The sequence below is a fragment of the Rhea americana genome, unplaced genomic scaffold (assembly GCF_003343005.1).
Source record: "Rhea americana isolate MKP2758 unplaced genomic scaffold, rheAme1 scaffold_514, whole genome shotgun sequence".
Lineage (NCBI taxonomy): Eukaryota > Metazoa > Chordata > Aves > Rheiformes > Rheidae > Rhea > Rhea americana.
Genome location: NW_028186662.1, coordinates 74218 through 96988, shown reverse-complemented (window position 1 = coordinate 96988; position 22771 = coordinate 74218). Strand labels below are relative to the sequence as shown.

At 53.5% G+C, this 22771-nt stretch overlaps 4 protein-coding genes across 6 annotated transcripts; 2 read left to right on the top strand and 2 right to left on the bottom strand.

The window, feature by feature from the left end:
- The first annotated feature begins 21 nt into the window (after positions 1 to 21).
- Positions 22 to 12509, top strand: PCIF1 (phosphorylated CTD interacting factor 1). Of its 2 annotated transcripts, none has more exons than XM_085318034.1 (16): positions 22 to 169; positions 3049 to 3182; positions 3386 to 3510; positions 4000 to 4137; positions 4550 to 4680; positions 4920 to 5074; positions 5328 to 5475; positions 5669 to 5752; positions 6527 to 6626; positions 6820 to 6982; positions 8182 to 8354; positions 8866 to 8952; positions 9453 to 9637; positions 10070 to 10163; positions 10382 to 10557; positions 11400 to 12509. In XM_085318034.1, the coding sequence occupies exons 2-16, from the start codon at positions 3059 to 3061 to the stop codon at positions 11647 to 11649; spliced, it is 2133 nt and encodes a 710-aa protein (XP_085174160.1). In that variant the 5' UTR covers positions 22 to 169; positions 3049 to 3058; the 3' UTR covers positions 11650 to 12509. The 2 variants fall into 2 exon arrangements, with proteins under 2 accessions (XP_085174160.1, XP_085174159.1); XM_085318033.1 differs by having other exon boundaries at positions 3044 to 3182.
- A 1216-nt stretch (positions 12510 to 13725) lies between these two features.
- Positions 13726 to 18382, top strand: LOC146588420 (E3 ubiquitin-protein ligase RNF182-like). Of its 2 annotated transcripts, none has more exons than XM_085318032.1 (2): positions 13726 to 16318; positions 16786 to 18382. In XM_085318032.1, the coding sequence occupies exon 2, from the start codon at positions 16833 to 16835 to the stop codon at positions 17571 to 17573; it is 741 nt and encodes a 246-aa protein (XP_085174158.1). In that variant the 5' UTR covers positions 13726 to 16318; positions 16786 to 16832; the 3' UTR covers positions 17574 to 18382. The 2 variants fall into 2 exon arrangements, with proteins under 2 accessions (XP_085174158.1, XP_085174157.1); XM_085318031.1 differs by having other exon boundaries at positions 16600 to 18382.
- Positions 18383 to 18754: 372 nt separating this feature from the next.
- On the bottom strand, positions 18755 to 19955 carry LOC146588419 (uncharacterized). Its single transcript, XM_085318028.1, has 2 exons — positions 19599 to 19955; positions 18755 to 19318 (listed from the first exon to the last, which is right to left on the bottom strand). Exons 1-2 carry the CDS (start codon positions 19755 to 19757, stop codon positions 18806 to 18808), a joined length of 672 nt encoding a protein of 223 aa, XP_085174154.1. The 5' UTR covers positions 19758 to 19955; the 3' UTR covers positions 18755 to 18805.
- Positions 19956 to 20150: 195 nt separating this feature from the next.
- On the bottom strand, positions 20151 to 21393 carry LOC146588418 (uncharacterized). Its single transcript, XM_085318030.1, has 3 exons — positions 20824 to 21393; positions 20602 to 20694; positions 20151 to 20486 (listed from the first exon to the last, which is right to left on the bottom strand). Exons 1-3 carry the CDS (start codon positions 21005 to 21007, stop codon positions 20296 to 20298), a joined length of 468 nt encoding a protein of 155 aa, XP_085174156.1. The 5' UTR covers positions 21008 to 21393; the 3' UTR covers positions 20151 to 20295.
- Between the last annotated feature and the right edge of the window lie 1378 nt (positions 21394 to 22771).

Here is a 22771-nt window from a genome sequence, read left to right as displayed (position 1 = left end):
GCGCGCTGCCGGCGGGCTCCTCCCCTGGCCGTGCGCCGTAACGGCCTCCTGTCTCCACAGCGGCCCCGGCGGGCCAGGCGCGGGACGCCCCGCTATGAGGATGCGGCCCCGGCGCGCCAGCGGCGAGCACGGAGCGACGGCCACGCGTCCCGCCAGGCAGCCCGCCCCCGTAAGTACTCGCCTGCCCGGGCGCGGGGCCGCCCCTCGGGGCCGTGCCCCCGGACTCCTCCCGTCCAGCCTGCAGAGGTGCCGCCGGGCTGGGGATCGTCGCCGCCGCCGCCTCCGCTCCGCACTCGTTCGGCCCCGGCGCCCGTGGCCGCCGGCCGGTGCCGGCCCGCCGCACCCAGAAGCTCCGTCCTGTCGCCGCCTCCGGGAGGGCAGCCGCGGCAGCCGCTGCCCGGCAGCATGCTTTCCCGTGGCTGACAGCCCCCGTGTCCCCGCTGCGCTCCCCGCATGCGTGCGCGCCACCTCGGGAGCCTTGTGCTCTGCCGAGCCCTTGGCTTGCCTAACCAGGCACAGAGACTAGCCCTCGGGAAAGGGAGATGCACTGATGGCATGAGGCACTGGCCTGCTTTCCAGCCTAACGAAGCAGCTTGGCTCTGGAGCAAGGGGGAACTGTGCTGTGTCCCGCGGGGCTGTCACTGCTTTCCTTTGTCTGCATCTGCTGTTGTCTCGTGTAAAATCCTACTTTGACAAAATGGAAACACATAATGATCCTGTTCRCTGTACTTCTTTATGTCTTTTCCAYCTGGCTGTGGCCTCTCTGGTTGTCTGCTGCTCCTAGGTTGTAAGCTCTCTGGGCAGGGACAGTGCTCTACTATGTCTGTTAAGTACTGTATGCATCACTGTGGCATATAAAAACAATACCATAAAATGCTTACTCTCGATCMCTTTCACTGTCTAAGTCCCAATATTGGTGACATACAAGTAGAGTTGCTTCTGTCAGAGGTTCCTGTTAGTTAGCATATTTTTCTTTTCCCAGAGCTTACGAGTACCTGGATTTAATGTTCATCAACATTGATAATGTGATAAAGTTTCTCACTTACTTCCTTCACTTTAGTTTATCCGCAAAAGGGAGAAAGCAAAAAACCCACTCTATTTGACAGTTGTTTCAAGCTGTCAGTAGTGAAAAACACTGGCAAGTTATTGCACATAGTGTGCCCTGTCCAGTCTAGGAAGTTCTTGATACTTGGCACTCTCTGTAACTTCCTGAAGTGCATGTTTGGTTCACTTTGGGAGGTATGGTGYCCTGAGTATATACCAATTCATTATATAATGTTTATATAACGTGTGAGGCACATCAGCAACTGCGTGTGTAAATACGTGTTTTTAAGGAGGAGGGATGAAACACTTGAAAAAAAAACCCAAGCAGTAACTGTCTTAGGAAATATATAAGTTCATGAGTTGGCGCACTAGGACCTCTTGGACTCATGTGGTTTCTCCCATTGAATGACCATAAAGGAGTCTGAATTGCTCCCTTGTTTCTTCAAGGTGGTTAGGCTAACTTTGCTACCTCTGTGGCAGCTACCTAAAATGATTGTAGAGGTCACAGTGGGGTTAGAGTTCAGGAGAAAGTATGAGTAAACAAATGTTATGCAACATTCTTAGCTGCTGAGGTGATTAAATGTACATGATTGAATTAATATCGTCTTTGTAGCAGATGCTTTCACCTGTGAGCTTAAATCCTGTCATCTGCCTCATTCTGAACAGAGGCTGTAACTCCAGGTTTCTGCAGTGTTCCACACCTTCCCTTGCTTATCCCTGAGAGAAGGATGGAAAGCAGGCCTCTGAAACATCTTTGAAATGTTAGAAGGACCAAGTATACCTCAGTACTAGCCCACATCCCACTGATTTCACGATTGATATTACTGATGACTTAGGAAGCACCTGCTAATTCTTGATCTGACATCTAATTCTTGATTTAACATCTCCTACTGTTCTGCTCTTCTGAAATGGCCAGTGATGTTTCTTATGGACAGGAAGGGGCGCAAAGATGATTAAACCTAAATTAACTTAGTGTGCAATCCAAACCAGAGTTCTAACTTCAATGAAGTACAAGGGAGCTTGCTGTTAGGGCTATTGTGTTGCTCAACTGCATTAAAAAACTTAAAGATTGTGTTTCTGCTGCCAAACTTTGTTGTATAGGATGCATCCAAAGGCCTGAATAGAGCTAAGTAACAGAAATAGGTGGTGATTCTTCAAAAAGCCTTGTTTTCTCCTGAGTTCATTGCCAGTGCAATGAGGGCTGTCAGAGAGGAGTACTCTGTAGTGTTTGACTCAACAGTAGTGTTTCAGTAACTTCCCTTGGGGGGGCAGAAGGGTGACTAAGAGAGGAAAAGCCTGGCTGTTTTTTCCAGCTGGCAGCAGTTAATGATGATTAAATAGAGCTTTACTGTTTCAACTGACTGTCTTTTGCATAACTGTTGTTATGCTGATGAAAAAGTACTAAGAGCTAAAATAATCTGACTGAGGCATTACAGTTAGCCTGGGACAGACTGAGGAATAAAATCCAGGAGTTCCTGACTCCTAGCCTGTGGTTCTCTGGATGACAGAAGTTATTATTAGAGGAGCACTGGAGCTATTTTATATAGCAGATTTTTTTAAAATAAATGCCTTTTTGTTTAGATTACGTGAAGTTACATGCCTGTAAATATTGATTTAAACCACCTCTAAGGGTAACAGATGCAGCTAATATTATGAGTGTGGTAGAGGGTGGTACATGTTCAGAATGTATTCTGAGAATTACAGTATTTATGCTCAGTCCTGATGTATGGGATCAAACACTGCCSTCTTAGAGATCTAACTGGAAACTGTATATTTTGAGTGCTGGCCAGCAGATCTCCCTGGTTTGTGCTGTTTAAAGCTCAGCATTCGTCTTAGTTAGTTTGTATCTAGGTTAGCAGACAGGTATTTTCAGGACTGTATGTACTGGTCCAAGTCCTGTTTTATTGTCAGAATGAGCTTTTGCTGTTATAGTTGAGTGGGCCAATTCGATCTTGGAWTTTTCGTGTTGTAATACAGATTTTGTGTATGTTTTCTCTAGTGCAGTTGCTGAGAAATGGCCAATGAGAATCACGGAAGCCCTGCGGAGGAAGCATCTCTAATGAGTCACTCACCTGGCACCTCCAACCAGAACCAGCCCAGCTCTCCCAAACCTATGCGATTGGTGCAGGATCTCCCAGGTACTGGTTCTGCTTTTGAGAAGGCCCAATATGGAGTTCTGAAGGACTCGGGTAGCAGAGACAGGAAGGCGAAATGGGAGGCCACCAAGCAAATTTAGGAATAATGCATAATTCAGAGTGTGCTGTGATAATAATGGGGACCTGAAAAGGCAGGGCTATTATTCAGAACCAGTCTTGTCCTGACTGTCTTACTGTCTTCTCAGATGAGCTGGTACAGGCTGGCTGGGAGAAGTGCTGGAGCAAGCGGGAGAATCGCCCTTACTACTTCAATCGCTTCACTAACCAGTCTCTGTGGGAAATGCCTGTTTTGGGACAGCACGATGTCATTGTAAGTAAACAGCTACTACAAGGGGCTGCACTACTGCTGGGATAATCTGCAGGAGGCTGTTGCTATGCTGTTGTAGACTTGAGATTATGCGTGTGGGAGAGTTTTCTATACTTTCAAATGCCTCTGAATCCAGAGGCTGGCTTGGTTCTGATGAAACATTCCTTATGCAGAGGCACATCCAGGTAGTGATGTTGCAGATGTACTGCTGCACTGCTCAAAGAATACTCAACCTGGAGTAGTTTGTTGTATTTGTTTTACACCTTTTTTTTTTCTTTTTTTTTTTTTTTTTTTTTAAGAATAAACCTACAGGCAGAAGTCTATAAGAGAAGTCTGTAACTTTCCACAGTTGTCAACATTAATGTCCTTATTTACATCTACTTAGGAGCCTGGGGCAGTGAAATGGAAAGATAAGAGGGCTTATTGCCTTCATTTGGGACTCTGCAGTGGGAGTTGATGAGCTAATGAGTACCGTGTTTTGGACCCTCTTAGTCAGACCCTCTGGGATTGAATGCAGCTCCTATGCCACTGGAAGGTGGAATGATAGAGACCTCTGTGGAGAGCAAGCAAAGGAAGAGGAGATTCTCTGAGGAAGTTCCACCCAGTGGCAACAGTCTGAAAAAGCCCAAGGTGGGTTTAGTTTTCTGAAACTAATAAGATTAAGGGGGTTGTTCAGACAAAGTTAGAGGACTTGAACCTAATTTTTTGAACTGTGCACAGTCAGGCCATCCTGGCATTACTCAGATTGTGACAACTGACATTTAGAAAATGAAAGAGCAGAATCGGACTCAGCTCCTTCCAAGTTACCATTTCTGTCTTACAGCTTGAGGTGGAGTATGAGAATTGCTAGAGAACAGATAATGACTGAGAAATGTGGTAGCTTGCATGTCCATGTTAACTTATTCCAGTAGCAAGCAAAATATGCTCTAGCAATTCATTGGGTATACTGAGACATGTCCTGCTAAAGGATTGTTTTGTGTGCTGGGCTTGCTTCACGTTTACCTTTCTTTGTGAGGTAGTAATTAATGTTTTTCAATCCCAGATTGATGTTCCAGGGAACCCAGCTGTTCAGTCAGTCCCCAGCTCTCCCAGTATTCCAGGAACCTCTGTTCTGAAGTCATGGTGTGTTTCACCTGAAGATAAACAGCAGGCAGCTCTTCTACGACCAACAGAGTGAGTTGTCTGTCTTCTGTTCCTTTCTTGGTAGTAAATTGGAGACAGCTGGTTTTCCAAAAGTCTTTGAAGAAAAACTTCAAGGATATAATACCTTCCCTACTGTCTCTGCAGGGAGGGTGGGGTCCTGACAGTTCAATCTCCTGGCTTATAAACAGCTCAAGGAGACATCTTCAAAAGTGATATTTTATAGTTAGTTAATGATACAGCCATCCTGATGACATTTGTTTCTGCTGTAGAGTATACTGGGACCTGGATATTCAGACAAACGCAGTGATTAAGCAAAGGGCTCCATCTGAAGTGCTGTCTCCACACCCTGAGGTGGAGCTGCTTCGATCCCAACTTATTCTCAAGCTGCGGCAGCATTATCGTGAGCTCTGCCAACAGCGAGAAGGTAAGTTTTTGCTGTCCTCCTCTTATTTGTCATCTCAACTCTACAGTGCTGTGATGTTCTTCCTTCTGGTTTATGTCTGTCTCCTTTCCCTGTGATCGGCTCTTTTTATCGTGGTTGTGGTTATACTCTGTGACATTGTTTTAGGTTTGTAGATTCATTAAGCAGACTTCTAGTGTGATGATCCTTATCAGAGCTTCTGGGCATCACTTTAATGCTACCTTATTAATTAGACCCTTTTTCTGTGCTTCTCCAGGGATTGAACCCCCAAGGGAGTCCTTTAATCGCTGGATGTTGGAGCGGAAGGTCGTTGACAAAGGGACAGATCCTCTTTTACCAAGTGACTGCGAGCCAGTAGTTTCTCCCTCCATGTTTAGAGAAATCATGAATGACATTCCTATCAGGTATAGTTCATAGAGAGCACCTTCCTGTGCTTTTTGTTTTGGACCAGTCCAGTGATTTATTTGATGTTCTGTGCTTTTGTGTCTTCCTTTCCTTGATGAAGTGGTAGGATTTGTTGATGTGATACCTGGACTGGACCTCCATTCCCTTATGGCAACTGTGAAATTGATGCATATGAATTTATATTTATTTCAGGTTATCCAGAATCAAGTTCCGTGAGGAAGCCAAGAGACTACTCTTCAAGTATGCTGAGGCTGCAAAACGGCTTATTGAATCCAGGTAGGAGTTTTACAGTTCTGTGGCTGGTAAAAAACAGAAAAAGTTTACAGGAATTTTTAGAAGGGGCTACTAGATCCCATCTTAAKCAGCATTGGTCATCTGCTTACTGAATTAATAAGATGTTAGGGATATACTGAAGAAAAACAGTAGTGCTGGAGGCATCTTCTAGTAATAATTTTACAGTAAGATCAAGCACTGGGAAGTTGAATGTGTAGGCAGACAAGTGAGAATCTGTGGAATACTGGACATGAAGTGCCTTCTTATGTTGTTTGTCCCTGACATATTACAAGGATGGTTGGGCAGTCAGTGCTATTAAAGGGCAACCAATTTAAAGTGGTATTTTATTATACCATGTTTATTTTTTTTCAAGAGTTCTGCCACAAAACTGAATTGAAGAAGCCTTTTTTAAACAATACAAAGCTTGTTAACAGAGTAGCTTTCTCACAGTCACAAATTCCTAACAGTGGCTGCATTTGAAAAGGAGAGGCAAGAGCAGAATGGACCATTTCCTTGTTAGATAAATCCTTTATCCGCCTCTCCTGTTGCAGAAAGGACAGCAGCCAGCTACACTGTGTTTCGGAGAGAACATGGCAGTCCCTAGTCACACAAATGTCTGGGAACACTTTCCACAAGAGGCCTGGATGGGAGTGACAGGGTAGGGCCTTGAGGAAGTGTTGGCAGCTGTTTTCCCCCACTAATAGAAAAGTGTTGTGGTGGGATAGAATATATTACCATACAACTGTGGGTGAAATTTTGCTTCTCCATTGCGTGCAGGAGTGCATCACCAGACAGCAGAAAAGTGGTGAAATGGAATGTAGAGGACACCTTCAGCTGGCTGCGACGGGACCACTCTGCCTCTAAGGAGGACTATATGGTCTGTATCCCTGTTTTTGTGCAGCTGAGTGCAGTGRGTCAAGGAGAAGATGGGGGGCATTTAGGGCCAGAAAAAGCTCCTTCTTAAGAAAGATGTGGTTGCTTTTCTTTACTCTATGAAATGGAATTGAAGGCTCTGCATACCTCAAGGGAATCTGGTTGTAGRTTGTGTAAGGGATTTTCTGATTTTGCAGGACCGCCTGGAGCACTTGCGCAAACAGTGTGGGCCCCATGTGTCTGCTGCAGCAAAGGACTCTGTTGAAGGCATCTGCAGTAAGATTTACTACATATCCCTTGAATATGTCAAGCGGATCCGGGAGAAGCATCTTGCCATCCTCAAAGAGAACAATATATCTGGTACGCAGTAAAGTCTGAAGAGTCATAGGAATACAGCATGTGACAGTACTAAAAAAGGCGATGCACTCTGGCCTGCCCCCATTCAAATAGAGTTGTCTGTTGGGAGGRCTGCTCTGAATCCACAAGGTTGCATTTAGTGGAGTAAGAAATACCCAGTCTGGCACAGTTCTCGGCTGGCAGACTCTCACAGTGCATTTGCAGTGGGAAGGTCATTTTCCATCAGGTACCATTACTAGCTGTAATATCAAATATCTTAAATGTGTACTTTGTCAGGATTAAGTAGCTTCCTAGGATCGAAACACACCGAATAGGGCATTAGTTCATTTCCTGTGCTACACTGTCTTGCTGWGCTTCTTCAGGAATTCCTGGAGACAGCACCACTGTCTTTCCTGTTGCCAAGCGCTCTGTCCTCCTGATAGTCTCCTCTGCCACATTTCTTCGTCTCTGAGCACCATCTGCATTCCTGTGCATCCTAGTAGATTACTGTGCGCTTTTTCCTGTCCTTGTGGAGAATTCATGTTCCTTGAACTTCTGTGTTCATTCTTCTCAGTTTATATCCATACTTCTGCCTCGACCATTTGTTAGTCCTTTTCTCTTTTGGATCTTTGCTTTTTTCAGACAGCTCCCTCCAGATCCCTGTGTCTACCTTTTGCTCCTTGCTTTTGCTGCCTGTCTTCCCACCCAACTGTGTCCAAGATTCCTTCTTACTGATCTTCCCTGTGAGCTCTCTTGTTTCTGCTGAAATTGAGGCTAAGATGCTATCTGAGATGGGTAACCACAAGGTGGCAGAAAGAGTCCTTTTCCTCCTGCACTTCATAGTGTGAGAATGTTAATTGTTCATTGAATTTGGTGCAAACAGAAATAACAGCAACTAACACGAAAGCAATTTACCTGTCCAGATCATGGCTCAAGATGCTGAAATGGTGCCGTTTACAGGCCTGCTGTATTACAGATAGCGAAATACTGTGAAATGAATCCCTTCTGTGCTCTGGCAGCAGATAATGGAATTAATTTGGGAAATCAGATCTGAACCTAGGTAGCTGCCTACAGAATGTATGAAGAGTCTGACACTGTGTTTTTGCAGGGACCGCTCTGCTTTTCAGCCTTAGCCCTATCACTGCATGTTTTGAGATAGAAGGGGAATCTTGCTTGTATTGTTATAGGTTGTATTTTTTTATTATTATTATTATTCTCCATAGCTGAGATAGAAGCTCCTGAAGTCCAAGACAGGCTTGTATATTGTTACCCAGTGAGACTGGCCATACCCTCTCCACCGCTCCCCAGTGTGGAAATGCACATGGAAAACAATGTAGCTTGTGTGCGGTATAAGGGAGAAATGGTGAAAGTGAGCCGGAACTACTTCAGCAAGCTGGTAAGGGCTGACTGCCAGTCCTGCATGACTGCATTGTCACAAACTGCTCTTTGATAAGGGGTTTTGTTTCTCTTTTTCCTTTGAGACAAGGGACTGTGGAGTGGGATGGAGTACTGACTTGCTGGAGGCTGTTAGATACTGTCCTAATAGCAGCAGAAATCAGGACAACTACTTCCACTTTAGGCAGGGCCTAGTTTCTGCTGGGAATACTTGAGAGGTGTCATGTGTATGCTTTGATACATACTGTGCTACAAGAATGGCCATATCCACAGCAAGGCGAGCCTTGCTGAGAGCCATGCTGAGCTATTACATCCATTCATGCTGGTTAATAGCTTGCAGTTTGCCCACTCTGWAAAAGCAGATGTGCTAGAAGGCCTTCGTGCAGAGCTCTGCCTTCTCCTTTTGTTCATCAGTGTCTCTCCCGATGTCCTAAGTGTTTGTATACTGACTGTGCAATGACTGTCTTATCTTTGTTGATTCTCTTTTTTAATGTCTGGACTTTCTCTTCCAGTGGCTTCTCTATCGGTACAGTTGCATTGATGACTCTGGCTTTGAAAAGTTTCTGCCCAGGGTTTGGTGCCTTCTCCGTCGATACCAGGTACTGGTTTCGTCATGATTGTTATGTATCAGGAAGCTCTAGCAGTATTGGGGCACTAAACTTACTGTCAGTGCTCTGAGAGACCCATGATTCTGGGAGCCTGATGCAAAACAGGGCTTAAATGAGCTTCGTTGTCTGCTCCTGGTGTTTTGAGATGGGATTCCAGTCTGGGGAGCAATTATGATGTTGACAGAAGGCCTCAGTGGGGGTAAACCTTTATGAAAGAAACCTTCCACAGTCTGAGGCTGAACCAAAGGTTCATGGGGAGGTATATGTAAAAGTTGGCAGCTGGTTTGTGGGGCGTGATTTGCGTGAAGTATCTAAAGAGCATTCTTGGGTACATGCAGGGGACCTACCTGAATTTGAGAAAGGAAGAGGGGGCCCTGCATACCTAGAGGAGTGGGTGCATGGACGTGTGGCCCTGGGTCCGTGTTCAGTGAAGGGAGCAGCAGAAACACAACCGATTGCAGGCATCGCTCACCGGGGTTTGCTCTCTTCAGATGATGTTCGGTGTTGGTCTGTATGAAGGAACTGGCCTGCAGGGGGCACTTCCCGTGCATGTCTTCGAGGCCCTCCACAAGCTCTTTGGAGTGAGTTTTGAATGCTTTGCCTCGCCCCTGAATTGCTATTTTAAACAGTACTGTTCGGCCTTCTTGGATACAGACGGGTATTTTGGATCCAGGGGGTGAGTCTTACGTTACAATGCCCTTGTCATGTATCTGTGTGGGTGCAAGTGTGTGCGCAATGTAAATGGTTCAAGATAGGCTGACGTGTCTGTGAGCTCAGAGGTGGTAGCTAGTTGTGTGATGTCCACTCTAAAGGATATATGCTTTAAGCCTGCTTGAAGGCAATGAGTGGACAGAGATTATCTATGAAACAATCAGGAGTGTGCTATTAGCCTGGTTAGAGGGGGTCTGCTCATTGATGTGATGTGATTTATAGATCTGTCAGTGTTTACCCTTCTTCTGAAGAAAGAAGGAAATGGCAGGCCCCATACTGCTGGGAATTCAGGCTTTCTGGGAGTACAGCTGTCTTTTCTGAGAATGTGTGTGCTTTTTAAGATGTTACTATTAGAATCCTAGCTTCTCTGATTGGAATCTTTGCCTTTTTCTTCCAGCCCATGCCTGGATTTCTTCCCTATAAGTGGCTCTTTTCAGGCAAATCCTCCATTCTGTGAGGAGCTGATGGATGCCATGGTATCTCATTTTGAGGTATGTTCACTCACCTGTGGTGTTGTTCTGAATGGAGCAGTCAGTCCTCTTCTCTCAACTGCTCCTGCATCCTCAGAATAAGGTTGTAATTTGGTAGGCAAAGGACTGTGATTGCTGCTGAACTGTTGTGGAAGCAGAAATTCGTTGTTTTCACAGAACTCATTAGGCATGTCATTGCTCAGCCCAGGCTAAGATAGTTAATTTTCTTATTGCCTTAGAAACTGCTGGAGAGTTCCAGTGAGCCCCTCTCCTTTATTGTCTTCATCCCTGAATGGAGGGACCCTCCTACACCAGCCCTGACCCGCATGGAACAGAGCAAGTTCAAGCGGCACCAGCTCATCCTGCCAGCCTTTGATCATGAATACCGCAGCGGGTCTCAGCACATCTGCAAAAAGTAGGCCTTTCTCTTGAGTTCTGAGCATACTGGTCCTTCTAGGAATGTGCTTTTGGTGAACTGCACCTTAGAGAGCCTTATGACAGGAATATCCTATGCCAAGTTGAAATCAATGGGAAGTATAGAAAAGACAAGGGAAAATGTAGTCTGTAATCATCCTGGATTTTTAAGACAAGTATACAGAGTGTTAGGGATTTTTATATTTGTTTAATGACTGCTCAGTATTTTGCTAATTAAAAAGCTTGTAAGTGATGTATTCCTTGGATACAAGTCCAGTTTGAACTATTTATACCATGTGGTGCTGTGGTTGTTGTCTGTGCTCTTCTGTCAACTCTAATCTGGTGAGCCACTGCCAATAACAGTTGTTTCCTCGGCTGCGAAATGCCACAATGCCTCACCAGTTCTGTATTGCTTAAGACGAAGTAGAAGCAATGGGCAGTCGGAGGCTTTGTCCTCTGTAGGGCAAGCTGGCTGTTGGTCTCCTGAGAGCAAAAAGTGCTTAAATACTAAGTTCTCCATACCTGGTTCACATTGACCTGAAATGCATTACCTTACTGACTCACCTCGTTTGGAGACAGCAATGTCCCTAGTGCATGTGCTGGTGGAGAGCTGTGCAGCTAGGCAGCATCATTGCTCCTTCTGTAAAACAATGCAAGCTTCTGTTTTTACTGAGTAATGCATGACACACTGCCCTGAGGAAAAGGGACAAAGAATACTTTTCCTAAAAGCTACACACAGGAAGAGATGGGGAGGTAACAGGAAACGTATGTGCGGGTAGTTTTGTGAATCCTTGGCGGGCAGGGCACGAGGAGATGCTGAGTGCTTGTCATTTTCCATTGCAGAGAGGAGATGTACTACAAGGCTGTGCACAACACTGCTGTCCTCTTCATGCAGAACAGTGCAGGTTTTTCCAAGTGGGAGCCTACCCCAGAACGGCTGCAAGAGCTTGTTGCAGCCTACAAGCATTCAGGCCGGACCCTTAGTTCCTCGAGTTCCTCATCATCATCCTCATCCTCATCCTCCTCCACAGCAGACAAAGAGCGGGAGCTGGGTCGAGAGCAAAGCAGCAGCCGTGAGACTAATCCCAACTAATGTGCAGAGGTGAGAGACAGCAGGGACATGCTGGCAGCCCTGAAGGAGGCTTGCCGGGGCAGGTGGAGAGACTGCTAGCTTTGTAGCACCGGCCTGGGGACTCTCGCAGAGCAGCTCCACAGCACCTGCTTTCCTCTGCAAACTTGCACGCTGCCCCCGCGCAGCAGTGCCGGGAGCGCCCAGCTGCCGGCCGGGAGAGGAGGCTGGCTGCTGCCCTCAGCGGAGGGCGGAGAAACCAAACGTAGCAGGACAGGAGGAGCAGGCGGCCCCTTCAACGCGCGAGAGAAAGGGCAGCCGGAGCTGGGACGCGTGCACGGGTGGAAGGACGGACAGGTGGACGGACGGACAGACCGATGGACGGGTGGCAAGCGTGACAAAGTGGCGCATAGCGCCGTGGCTGGAGGGGTCCCGGCAGCTGGCCGAAGCCTCGCGTTGGCAGGAGAAGAGCGGGCAGAGCCTGGGGGCTCCTCTGGCTGGACTGGCACCAGCACAGCTCCGTGTCCATAGTGTAAATAGTTCTGTCCATGGCGAGTGTGCTCCTTGCAGGGTTTGTTTCCATAGCATCCGTGTTTCTTTTCCACATGTACGAGTCCCGTGTTCGCCGACGCTGTTTACCGTATCGGAGARGAGCGGAGAAGAGGAGCTTCTTTGGTGTGTAAAGACGTCTTTGCAGCTGTTTTGTAGTCGTTGTGGTTTTTATGCGGAGCCTCTGGGCTCTATTTAACCTCCTTGGGTTTTGTTTTGTAAGGATTAATTTAACACCGCTAACCATTTTATTACTTTTATCAAGAAGAGCAAAGTCTATTTTTGATTTCCGTTTCCTAGTTCTTAGGAACATTAAAAACCAGCATACAGCTCCACCTGGTGTCACTGCCTTTCCTTTGCTGCCCACCCAGGGGTTGGTGGTCTCCTCTTGAGCTCTCCTCTGTCTCATTCTGGGTGAATGGTAGAAAATACTTGTTTTGCAAAACTTGTACTGTGAATCTATCTAGTATATTGCTTGAATTATAGAAAACTACAAGATGGTAGACTTAGGATGTTTAATATTTTATCCATTCCATTAGGAGTTAAAAGATACAATGACAAACAAGACAAAGAAGCTGGTAATGAAAATACAAGTAGCTTTTCCAGGATGTTTAAAAAATGTAGTAATAAAGTGTCAGGGAAAGCTTATTGTTATTATTAGCAATTTGTCTGGTTAGAGAAATTTACTAGGCTTTCCTGCAGTCAGTTCCTAACACTTGCCTAAATAGAGTCATTGTGACATCCAATCTTGATAAAAGCTGCAAGTACTGTAGAACCTACCATTTGCCTAGATAAATTGTTCTAGCGATTAATTCACTTTGCTCTTCATATGCAGCTGAATTTGTCTTGGTTCAGTTTCCAGCCATTGATCTAATTCTGTCTCTGGCTGTTGGCTTTAGGAATCATTTACTACCAAGAATCTCCTACGTACGTAGGTGCTGTAATGAGGTGAGAGTGATTCTGGGAGTTCAAATCTTCTGCAGTTCTAAGCTGTGGCTTTTCTGGGCTTTGGGAATTTTCTGGCTTAAACTRTAGAGCTCCTCTCTACCTTTGAATAGATTGACAGGTTTTGTAAAAGTTAGTCCTCTCAATGTAAGTTTTGCTGTCCAAAGGAAAACAATTCCCGTGAGTTAGCTTTACCTGGAAGTCGTATCATCCTGTAGCCTTATGAGACTGAATTCTGTCCGTATAGGTCTTAGCACAGGTCAAACAGATTGTAAAGTTTATTAGTTAAAAAATAGAAGATGAGGAAATACCTTGAATCCTGGCTCAGCATTGTGCATAAGGTTTCTCAGAGTCTGTCCAGACAGTATCACTGGTGTTTCCTTAATCCCATTGCTTCTCTGCAGTAACCCCAACAGGCCAGGCCTAGCCACGCACTTTGGCTGCTCACCTGGTCTCAGTATTTTTGCAGCTCTCTAGGGATGCTTTCACAAGAGACCTTGAGATTGTTAAGCGTTAATTACATTCTCAGAACAGTCAGTAACTCCAGCAGCAAAATAAGCCTTTTTTTAAAGCATTTTTCCCCTTTATACATTATTGTGAGCTATGGTAGGTGTTGAAGTGCAGGTGACCAGAGGCACATACTAATGCTGGAAAGTGTCAACAAACTTACTCCTTGGTTTGCCTGTCGCTGAAGAATGAGGACTGCTTTGTTTTGCTCCCTTAGATGGTGGGTGATTACCTTGTTAAGTTTATAATTGCCACATAAGTGATGTCATGACCAAGTAAGGCYACACTGCTTCGCTCGCTCTCTGAAAATACCTCATTTATTCAGATACAGCAAAAAATGCATTTAGGAATGAAATCACAGGGTTGACCCCTGCTAGTTTTACAGGTATTGTGACCATGTGATCTCTAGCTCCTCATTTTTAAGTTCCTCAGAGTCACCTGTGAGGCCTTTTGTCCACATCTCTSATACCTCTTGCAGCTTTTTCTTGAATTGAGCAATACTTAGAAAAGGGCAGGTGAGTCCTTTGAAGACCTGTCAGAACAGATCTGGTCTTAAAATGAAAGGAATGTGCTAGGACCCACCCCAGGGGCCTGAGCCCTCAGCAGTAGAGGTAAATGGGGTTCTGGAGGAACAAAGGGTATAAAACAACTGCTTGTAGAGGGGCTGGTTTGGGGCAGAGGGGGCCAAGGGAGCTTTTCAATGGGCCTAGACATCAAGCAGGTTTTTGGTTGCAGGACTGAACTACCCTGTTTCTTGAGCCAGCAGGCAGTGAGACCAGTTGACAGTGAACTGTTACAATTCCTGGAGACCCTTTATCAATGCTGATGCCAAGGTTGGACATGACGCTCCCTACCAAGACCCTCAGCCAGTGAAGTTCCTGAAATGCCTGCAGCTGCACATTGCTGAGATAAGCCTGTAGATAAGAGTAAAGCAAAAAGCATGTGACTGAGAGGCTGGGCAGACAAAAGGCTGTGGCAGCAAAGTGTTGGTATGATGGAGGCTTAAGTTATGGGAAGGTCCCAGCTGGAAACAGTGAAGAGGAGATACGAGCAAGACTGGGGAGGACAAGGTGTAACCRCTGAGTTCCACTGCCAGTTGGACATTGCCTGCTCCCCAGCCCTTCCTATTGCAAAGCCTGGAGTAATTTCTTAAAAATTCTTGCCCACCTTTGAGCTCTTGAACTAAAATTATCTTCACCAAGTGCGGCCTCTGACTCTTACAGAATGTTTCAGCCCAAGTAGTTTGCTCTTGTGAAGACTGAATCTGACAAATAACATTGACTTCCCATAGAACAGCTCATCAGGAATTAGTAATTCTCTGAGCAATTCAGGGTGCATGATACACAAGGCAGAGAGCTCTGTGTGGAAAAAAGCTTGTTTTCTTGTTAACCAGCATAAACAAAGTATCCTTTGCAGCGAGGGGCCACGAGCAACCAAGATGTGACCATGTCACTGAAGGTAGAGGCTAGAAACCCCTCGTGGGCTTTGGACTTGGTTGGTGAACTCTCGCTTATTCCTGAGACTCSCTTTGCTGTATGGTGTCCAGACTGTTTTCCCAGCAAGTGCTGCTCTGCGTGACAGGTGGTCATGGCCTCTCTCCTGTTCTGTAGTGCAATGGCAGGGTGTTTGCCCTGTCCTTTTGGAGGGAGAAATTGGTGGTGTCGGGCTTTCTTCAGCCCTGGAAAGCTCGGGAGTTACTGAACTGCTGCTACTGCCCTTCTGGGCTGCCAGAACCACCCTTGCGAGGTCTGTGCCCTGRGGCAGGGGATGACTTGGCACAGCTGGGGAGACCACCAGTGATGGGGAGGGGATGTGACAGGAGGGCTCTGCTGTGCCCGCCCCTGCCCTCCCCAGTGTTTTGGTGCTGTGGCAGCTCAGTGGGGTGTGGGAGCTGGGAGAGGTGGCCGGGCTCATGCGTGCTGACAGAGCTTGGCTTCCTTGTGCCCTGGGGATCCCTGATACTGCAGGTGAAGCTGCTGAGGCTCCAGGAGGGGTGTGCAGACCCTCTCCAGCCTGGGCATTTCACCCCTGAAACTGCTTCCCTTCTCTGCAGCCGTGCAGGAGCTGTCCCTCCCCAGGGCAGGGCTAAGCATGCCTGCCCAGAGAAGGGGAGAGGAGCTGCCCATGCTGCGAGGGCCCTGCAGAGAGCCTAGCTCTGCAGCAGCCTTCTCCCATGGGCCAAAGGATTGCAGGGCCCCAGGACCACKGTCTGCAGAAGCCTGGGCAGGGGAGGGACGTCCTCAGGGACTGCTCTGGGGCAGAGGAGCAGCAGGACTGTGGTGGAATCGCACCTACCTGCCTCTGCGTCGTCCTGCTGCAGCCCCGGGGACCCTGCTGTTCCCGTGCTGTGCCCTGTTAGTCCGGGCAGGCCTGGCCCCGCGCCCGCAGCCCTGCCCAGGCCAGGCTCCACCGGAGCCAAAGCATCCGCCTCCTCTTTCCCGTTGCCAGGCCAACGCCGCGTCGGATGCTCGCAGCCTCAGTGCGTCTGGGCTGGCTCTGCAGCATCGCCGGGCAGCGTGCCCTGCGCCTCTCCATGGGACGCGCAGCCGCCGGTGCCCCGGCTGCCTCCAGCATCTGTCGAGTGCCTGCAGCCCCACGGGCAGGGGCACGGCACGGCCCACCGGGGCTGCGCGGCCAGGCACCGACTGACCGCCTGCAGCGTCCTGCTGAGGAGCCCTGCCGCGGACAGCAGGTACGGGCGGGCATGGGGCAGCAGACGGCGAGCCTCCTCGCCCCGGGCATGTGGGGAGGGAGGGGTGGCTGAAGGGCAGGGGTCCCTCCGCTCCCTCCCTCAGCAGAGCGCGGTTTCTGGAGCCAGGCCCTATCCTGGGGATGCTGGGGAAGGGATGAGGCTGGGGCGCCATCCTGGGCCCCTCCCCGGCAGCCCGCAGGTGGGCCGGCCCCCAGCCCCRCTGAGCTGGGGGCAGCGCCAGCCTGGGACCCTGCTGGGAAAGGCCTTTCTCTCTTGCCCAGACCGGCCAGCTGCGGAGGGTGGCATGTCCCGGCAGCGCCAGCCCTSTGGTCAGAGGGGGCTGCTGCCTGCGCCTGGCTGCCCCCAGCCCCTCTCCACCGGTCTGCTCGGGGCAGCAGCACTGGCAGGGCCCCAGGAACCTGCCCATGGAGCCGCCGCTCACCAGGACTTCCCTGTCTCCATCCCAGCCCGGCCTCATCGTGCGAGCCCCGGCACCTCGTGCCCTGTGCAGACCATGGCCCACAAGGATGGTGAGCTGGAGAGTTCTCAGCCGCTGGTGTTCACAGCGCACGAGCTGGAGTGCAAGATCTGCTACCACCGCTACGATGCCCGAGCCCGCAAGCCCAAGCTGCTCAGCTGCGGCCACCGCGTCTGCACCAAGTGCCTGCGCAGGATGGTGGCTCTGGGGGACGCGTCGCCCCGCCGGCTCAGCTGCCCCTTTTGCCGCCAGGAGACCCTGGTGCCCGGTGAGGACGTGCAGCAGCTGCAGGATGACAGCAAGGTCCTGGCTGTGCTGACATACCACGAGCGGGCCAAGAAGCGGGGTGCATCCCTGTCCCCGGAGGTCATCCTCTGCCCCAGTGTGCTGGAGCCCTTCGCAGAGCCCTCACCCAGCTCCGACTGCCTTGTCATCACCATCCTGGAGGTGCCCGAGGACATGGCCCCACCGGAGGGGCTGGGCATGCTGGACATGATCCGGCTGTACCGCCCCGCCAGCCTGGGCGCGCTGCCCTGCCACGGCCCCATGCGCAAGTGCCGCTCCTGGACGTGGCAAGCTGTGCCCCACTTCATCCTGGGCATGCTCTGCCTCATCTACTTCAGCTCCCTGCCCTTCGGCATCTACCTCCTGCTCATCGAGCACCACAGCCTGGGCATCGTGCTCGTCAGCCTCGTGCCCTCCACCCTTCTCCTCTGCATCTTCTACAGCTGCTGCCAGTGCCTGTGCCGCGAGGTCTTCGCCTTCCCCCCGCCCTGAGCTCGCGTGGCCAAGCCCTGCGCCACCTCGGGACGGCCCCGGCCCGCGGCTGCCCGTGGACGGGCGCCGTGCAAAGCGGGATGAGCCGCTGGCTGGTGGGCAGGGGATGGTGCTGCGCACCTGCTGGCTGCCCTCGCGGGGGGACRTGCGGCGCAGGGACGTGCTGGCAGCCCTGAAGGAGGCTTGCCGGGGCAGGTGGAGAGACTGCTAGCTTTGTAGCACYGGCCTGGGGACTCTCGCAGAGCAGCTCCACAGCACCTGCTTTCCTCTGCAAACTTGCACGCTGCCCCCGCGCAGCAGTGCCGGGAGCGCCCAGCTGCCGGCCGGGAGAGGAGGCTGGCTGCTGCCCTCAGCGGAGGGCGGAGAAACCAAACGTAGCAGGACAGGAGGAGCAGGCGGCCCCTTCAACGCGCGAGAGAAAGGGCAGCCGGAGCTGGGACGCGTGCACGGGTGGAAGGATGGACAGGTGGACGGATGGACAGACCGATGGACGGGTGGCAAGCGTGACAAAGTGGCGCATAGCGCCGTGGCTGGAGGGGTCCCGGCAGCTGGCCGAAGCCTCGCGTTGGCAGGAGAAGAGCGGGCAGAGCCTGGGGGCTCCTCTGGCTGGACTGGCACCAGCACAGCTCCGTGTCCATAGTGTAAATAGTTCTGTCCATGGCGAGTGTGCTCCTTGCAGGGTTTGTTTCCATAGCATCCGTGTTTCTTTTCCACATGTACGAGTCCCGTGTTCGCCGACGCTGTTTACCGTATCGGAGAGGAGCGGAGAAGAGGAGCTTCTTTGGTGTGTAAAGACGTCTTTGCAGCTGTTTTGTAGTCGTTGTGGTTTTTATGCGGAGCCTCTGGGCTCTATTTAACCTCCTTGGGTTTTGTTTTGTAAGGATTAATTTAACACCGCTAACCATTTTATTAGTTTGCTCTTCTTGATAAAAAGTCTATTTTTGATTTCCAGCATACAGCTCCACCTGGTGTCACTGCCTTTCCTTTGCTGCCCACCCAGGGGCTGGTGGTCCCTCTGCACCCACCCGCACCTGGCCCAGGAGCCCCGGTCCTCGGGGAGGCCGTGCGGCGGGCCGCGGTGGCCAGAGTTGGCAGCAGGAGCAGCCCTGCGCCCCGGCCGGCGCGTGCCCAGCCACCTGCCCCGGACACACACGCACACGGAGCCTGGAGACACACAACCATGTTTATTACCCCTGGCCACCCTGCGCGGGGCTGCCCCACACCCCTTCCCTCTACCCCTCGACCGCGGCCCCCGGCGGGCCCCCGCGCTCCGCAGGCGCCGACGCCACCATCTCCGCCAGGCTCCAGATCTTGGGTTTCTGCAGCCGCTTGCCCGGGCCAGGGCTGCGCCCGCCGCCCTCCTGCCCGGGGCCGGGGCCGGGGCCGGGGCCGGGGGGGCTGCCCGGCGAGGACCCCTCGCCCTCGCTGTCCTCGCCCTCGGACGGGCCGCGCGATGCCCAGCTCGCCCGGTTCTCCTTTTTGAGGCGCCGGCGGGCATTGGCGAACCAGGTGGAGACCTGGGTGAGGCTCATCCGGCAGAGCACGGCCAGCATCACCTTCTCGCCCTTGCTGGGGTAGGGGTTCCTCGGGTGCCGCGACAGCCAGGCCTTCAGCGCCCCGGTGCTCTCGCGCCCGGCCCCGGCTCTCGCCCGCGCCGGCTCCAGGGCTGCGGGCCGCCGGCAGCACGGTGGGCACAGCCCAGCGCCGGGCAGCAGCACTGGCGGCAGGTCGTGGGCAGCGGAGACCTGCGGGGCACGGAGAGGGCTGGGAGGTGCCGGGGCAGGATGGCGCCTGGCCGGGGCGCGCGGCTGCTGCGGGCACCGTGGGGACACCGTGGAGGGCTGTGCTCCCCCTTCCCCCCCAAACCTCAACCATCCTGTGCGCAGCGGAGCAGCCCATGGTGCCGGGGCGCCGGGATGCCGCACGCACCCGGGACCAGCGGCCCCCGGCCCCTGCCCGGCACCCCCAGCCCCTGCTCCAGAGGGAGCCCGGCGCCCCGCTGTGCACGGCACCCTCGCCACTTACCGAGTGTGCCAGGAGGCTCAGCGGGGGCGGCAGCAGGTTGTAGCCGGCCAGCACAGCACAGGGGCAGGGACAGGGCAGCAGGGCTTGGGGAGGGCCCCACGGCCCCCCAGAGCCCCCCGGCTCGTGGCCCGGGTGCCCCTTGCCCTGCAGTGCTGCCATGCTGCTGGGAGAGGAGCCGGGGAGCTGCTCCCAGGGCTTTTATAGCAGTCGGGGGTGGTGGTGGTGGGGGGGAGGATCTGGGGGGATTGACAGCTGATTACTGGTATTAACACCCTGGCRGAGTGGGCACTGCAGCAGCACCATCTCCCCGGTCTGGTTTTTGGGTAGGGAGTTGTAGGGTGCTTCCTCTCTCCACACTCTCATTGCCAGATGCCCCAGGACCCACAGCAGAGCTGCGGCACTGGAGCCAGGCAGAGCTGCAGGGCACCCAGGGACCCCCCCCCCCCCAGCCCCACGTGCAGTCCGGCCACACGGACACAGTGCACACAGGGACACCTTGCACCCAGGGGCGCGGTGCGCGTGGGGAACATGGTGCACGGGGTGGGGGGGGGGTTGCAGTGCACAAGGGCTTTATTGCAGTGCCAAGAGCCGTCCGTGCCCGTCCCACAGCACCCGGCCATGCCCTCGCCCCGGGCCACCCTGGAGCAGGAGGTGGGCGAAGGGCAGAGCCCYGGGGCAGCATGCGGGCGGCCGAGGGTCAGCGGGAGAACTTGCGCACAGCGCGGTAGGCTGCAGGCGGTGCAAGGTGCTGYGCTGAAGCCCGCTCCTCCTCCTCCTCCGGGCCGGTAAGGTCCTCGGCCGAGCCCCACCGTCGCCGAGCCTGGCCGCCGGCCCTGGGCAGCAGCAGGCAGGCCAGCCGTCGGCTTCTGCCGCGTGTCGCCGGCACCTCTGCAGCAGCAGGGCCCCGTCAGCGCCAGGCTGCCGGCAGCCCTGCTCCCCACGTGGCCCCGTGTTGCCCTCGGGTGACAGTGGTGCCCCCCACCCTGCGCGGCCGGGCTCTTACGGGGAGCGTCGGCGGCGCCGAGCCGCGCGGCCGCGGTGCGCAGGTAGTGCCCAGGCAGGCGCCCGCTGTAATCCCGCAGGTTCTGCTTGGCCCCTGCCGGGAGAGCGAACGCCCTGAGCCACCGTCCGGGGAGACCCCGGCCTGGCCCCCGGCACCGCGGGGACCCGATGGCCCCGGGGTGGCCCAGAGCTGCCCTGGGCAGCGATGGGGCTCGGTCCTCACCAAAGCGCTCGACGAGCAGGTCCACGATCCGGCGGTGCCCGTGGAGTGCCGCGATGTGCAGCGGGGTGTAGCCCTGGCGGCACCAGGCGTCAGGAGGGGACGAGGACTGGCCACGGCCCCCGGGCCCCATCCCCTGCCTGGGGCACGAGGACAGCCCAGACGCAAACGCTCCCCAGACCCTCATCTGAGATGCCTCATGCCCAAAAAATCATCCCCGGGACACTCCATCCTTTAAATCACCATCCTAAGGGTGCCCCAGCCCAAAAACCATCATCCCAAGGACATTCTATCCTCAAAACCATCGTTCTGAGGACACTCCAGCCTCAAAACCATTGTCATGGAGACGTCTCATCCCCAAAACCATCATCCCAGTGACACCCTATCCCCAAACCGTTACCCCAGGGATGCTCCATCCCTGAAACCATCGTCCAAAGGGCATTCTGTCCCCAAAACCATTATCCCAGGCATGTGCCATCCCCAAAACCATCAATCTGGGAATGCTCCATCATCTCAAGGGCATTCCATCCTCAACACCACTATCCTGAGATGCCCCATCCCCGAAACCCTCATCTCAAATGCGCCCCATCCCCGAAACCCTTGTCCCAGGGACGCCCCATCCCTGAAACCATCGTCCCAGGGTCGTCCTTCCCAGGGCACTCCCTGTCCTGGGCCGGTGCTGTGTCCACAGCGTGGCAGCATGTCTGTCTGTCCGTCTGTGCATACTCACGCCCTGCGCGGGAGGGAGCGCACCACATCAGAGCCAAGCTGGGCATCATGTGCCCCCGGCAGTCGCGGGCAAGGGGGACATGCAGGGCCAAGCACCCCCGGGTCTGCACCCGGCCTCCCCGGCTCGTACTCACGTGCTGGATCCGGGCGCAGCCGTGGGGCAGGGAGAGGAGAAAACCAGTGAGCATGGGGGCTGCTCGCCACCCCTTGGCAGGGATCCCCGAGCCCCCACGCCGTGTGCCCCACTCACAGCCCTCGTGTTGATGTCGGCCCCGGCGTCCACGAGCAGCGTGGCCATGTCCTCCTTGCCGTGCTTGGCGGCCCAGTGCAGCGCTGTCTGCATGGCAGCCGGGCGGTGGGAGCGGGCAGCGGGATGGGCAGCCCGGGGCAGCGCAACGGGGGGCACGGGGCAGCGGGAATGGGGCAGTGCAGTGGGGGCATGGCAGACGAGGGGCAGCGCAATGGGGGGCACAGGGCAGCGCAATGAGGGGCACAGGGCAGCACAATAGGGGGCCCAGGACAGCAGGATGGGGGACGCAGGGCAGGTGAGTATGGGGCACCCCAGTCTCCTCCCAGCTCCCCCTGCCCCACACGGTCCCAGGGTGTGCAGCCAGCCCCACCTGCCCCCTGGACTGAAGGGGTACTGGGGACGTGCTGGGGGGGGGCCAGGGCTGAGCACTGTGGGGCTGGGCGCAGTACAGGGTGGTCTGTGCAGCGCAGGGGGCTCTGTGCGGGGGGGGGCTGCGCTGCGCAGCCCCCAGCAGCGGACAGACGAGCCCTCGTTGGGGCCGGGGCTCCGGCTGAGCTGTGCCAGCCCTGGGGACCGGTGCCGCCTGCATCGGCCCTGTGGGGCCCCGGATGGCCGGGCTGGGGGGGGGACGGGGGGCGCGCGGGGTCGTGTTGCCCTGCTGGGGTCAGGAATGTGGGGCCGGGAAGGGCCGGACTTACAAACTGCGCCGCAGCAGGACAGCAGCCGCAGGGGGCCGGACAGCGGTGGGCGTCAGCTAAAGCCTTTGCAGGAAACACCCCCCTCTCCGGGGGCCCGGGTGCCCCCCTCGGCCCTGCCCCCCATGGCCCCACAGCACCCGTCCCCAACCCTCCTACAGCCCTATTCCCCCCCCACTCCTGCCAAGGCCCTGTCCCCTCCCCATAGCCCCTTTCTTGTCTCTTCCCCATAGCCCCCCCCCATAGCCCTATTGACCCGTGGCCCCCCCAAAAGCCC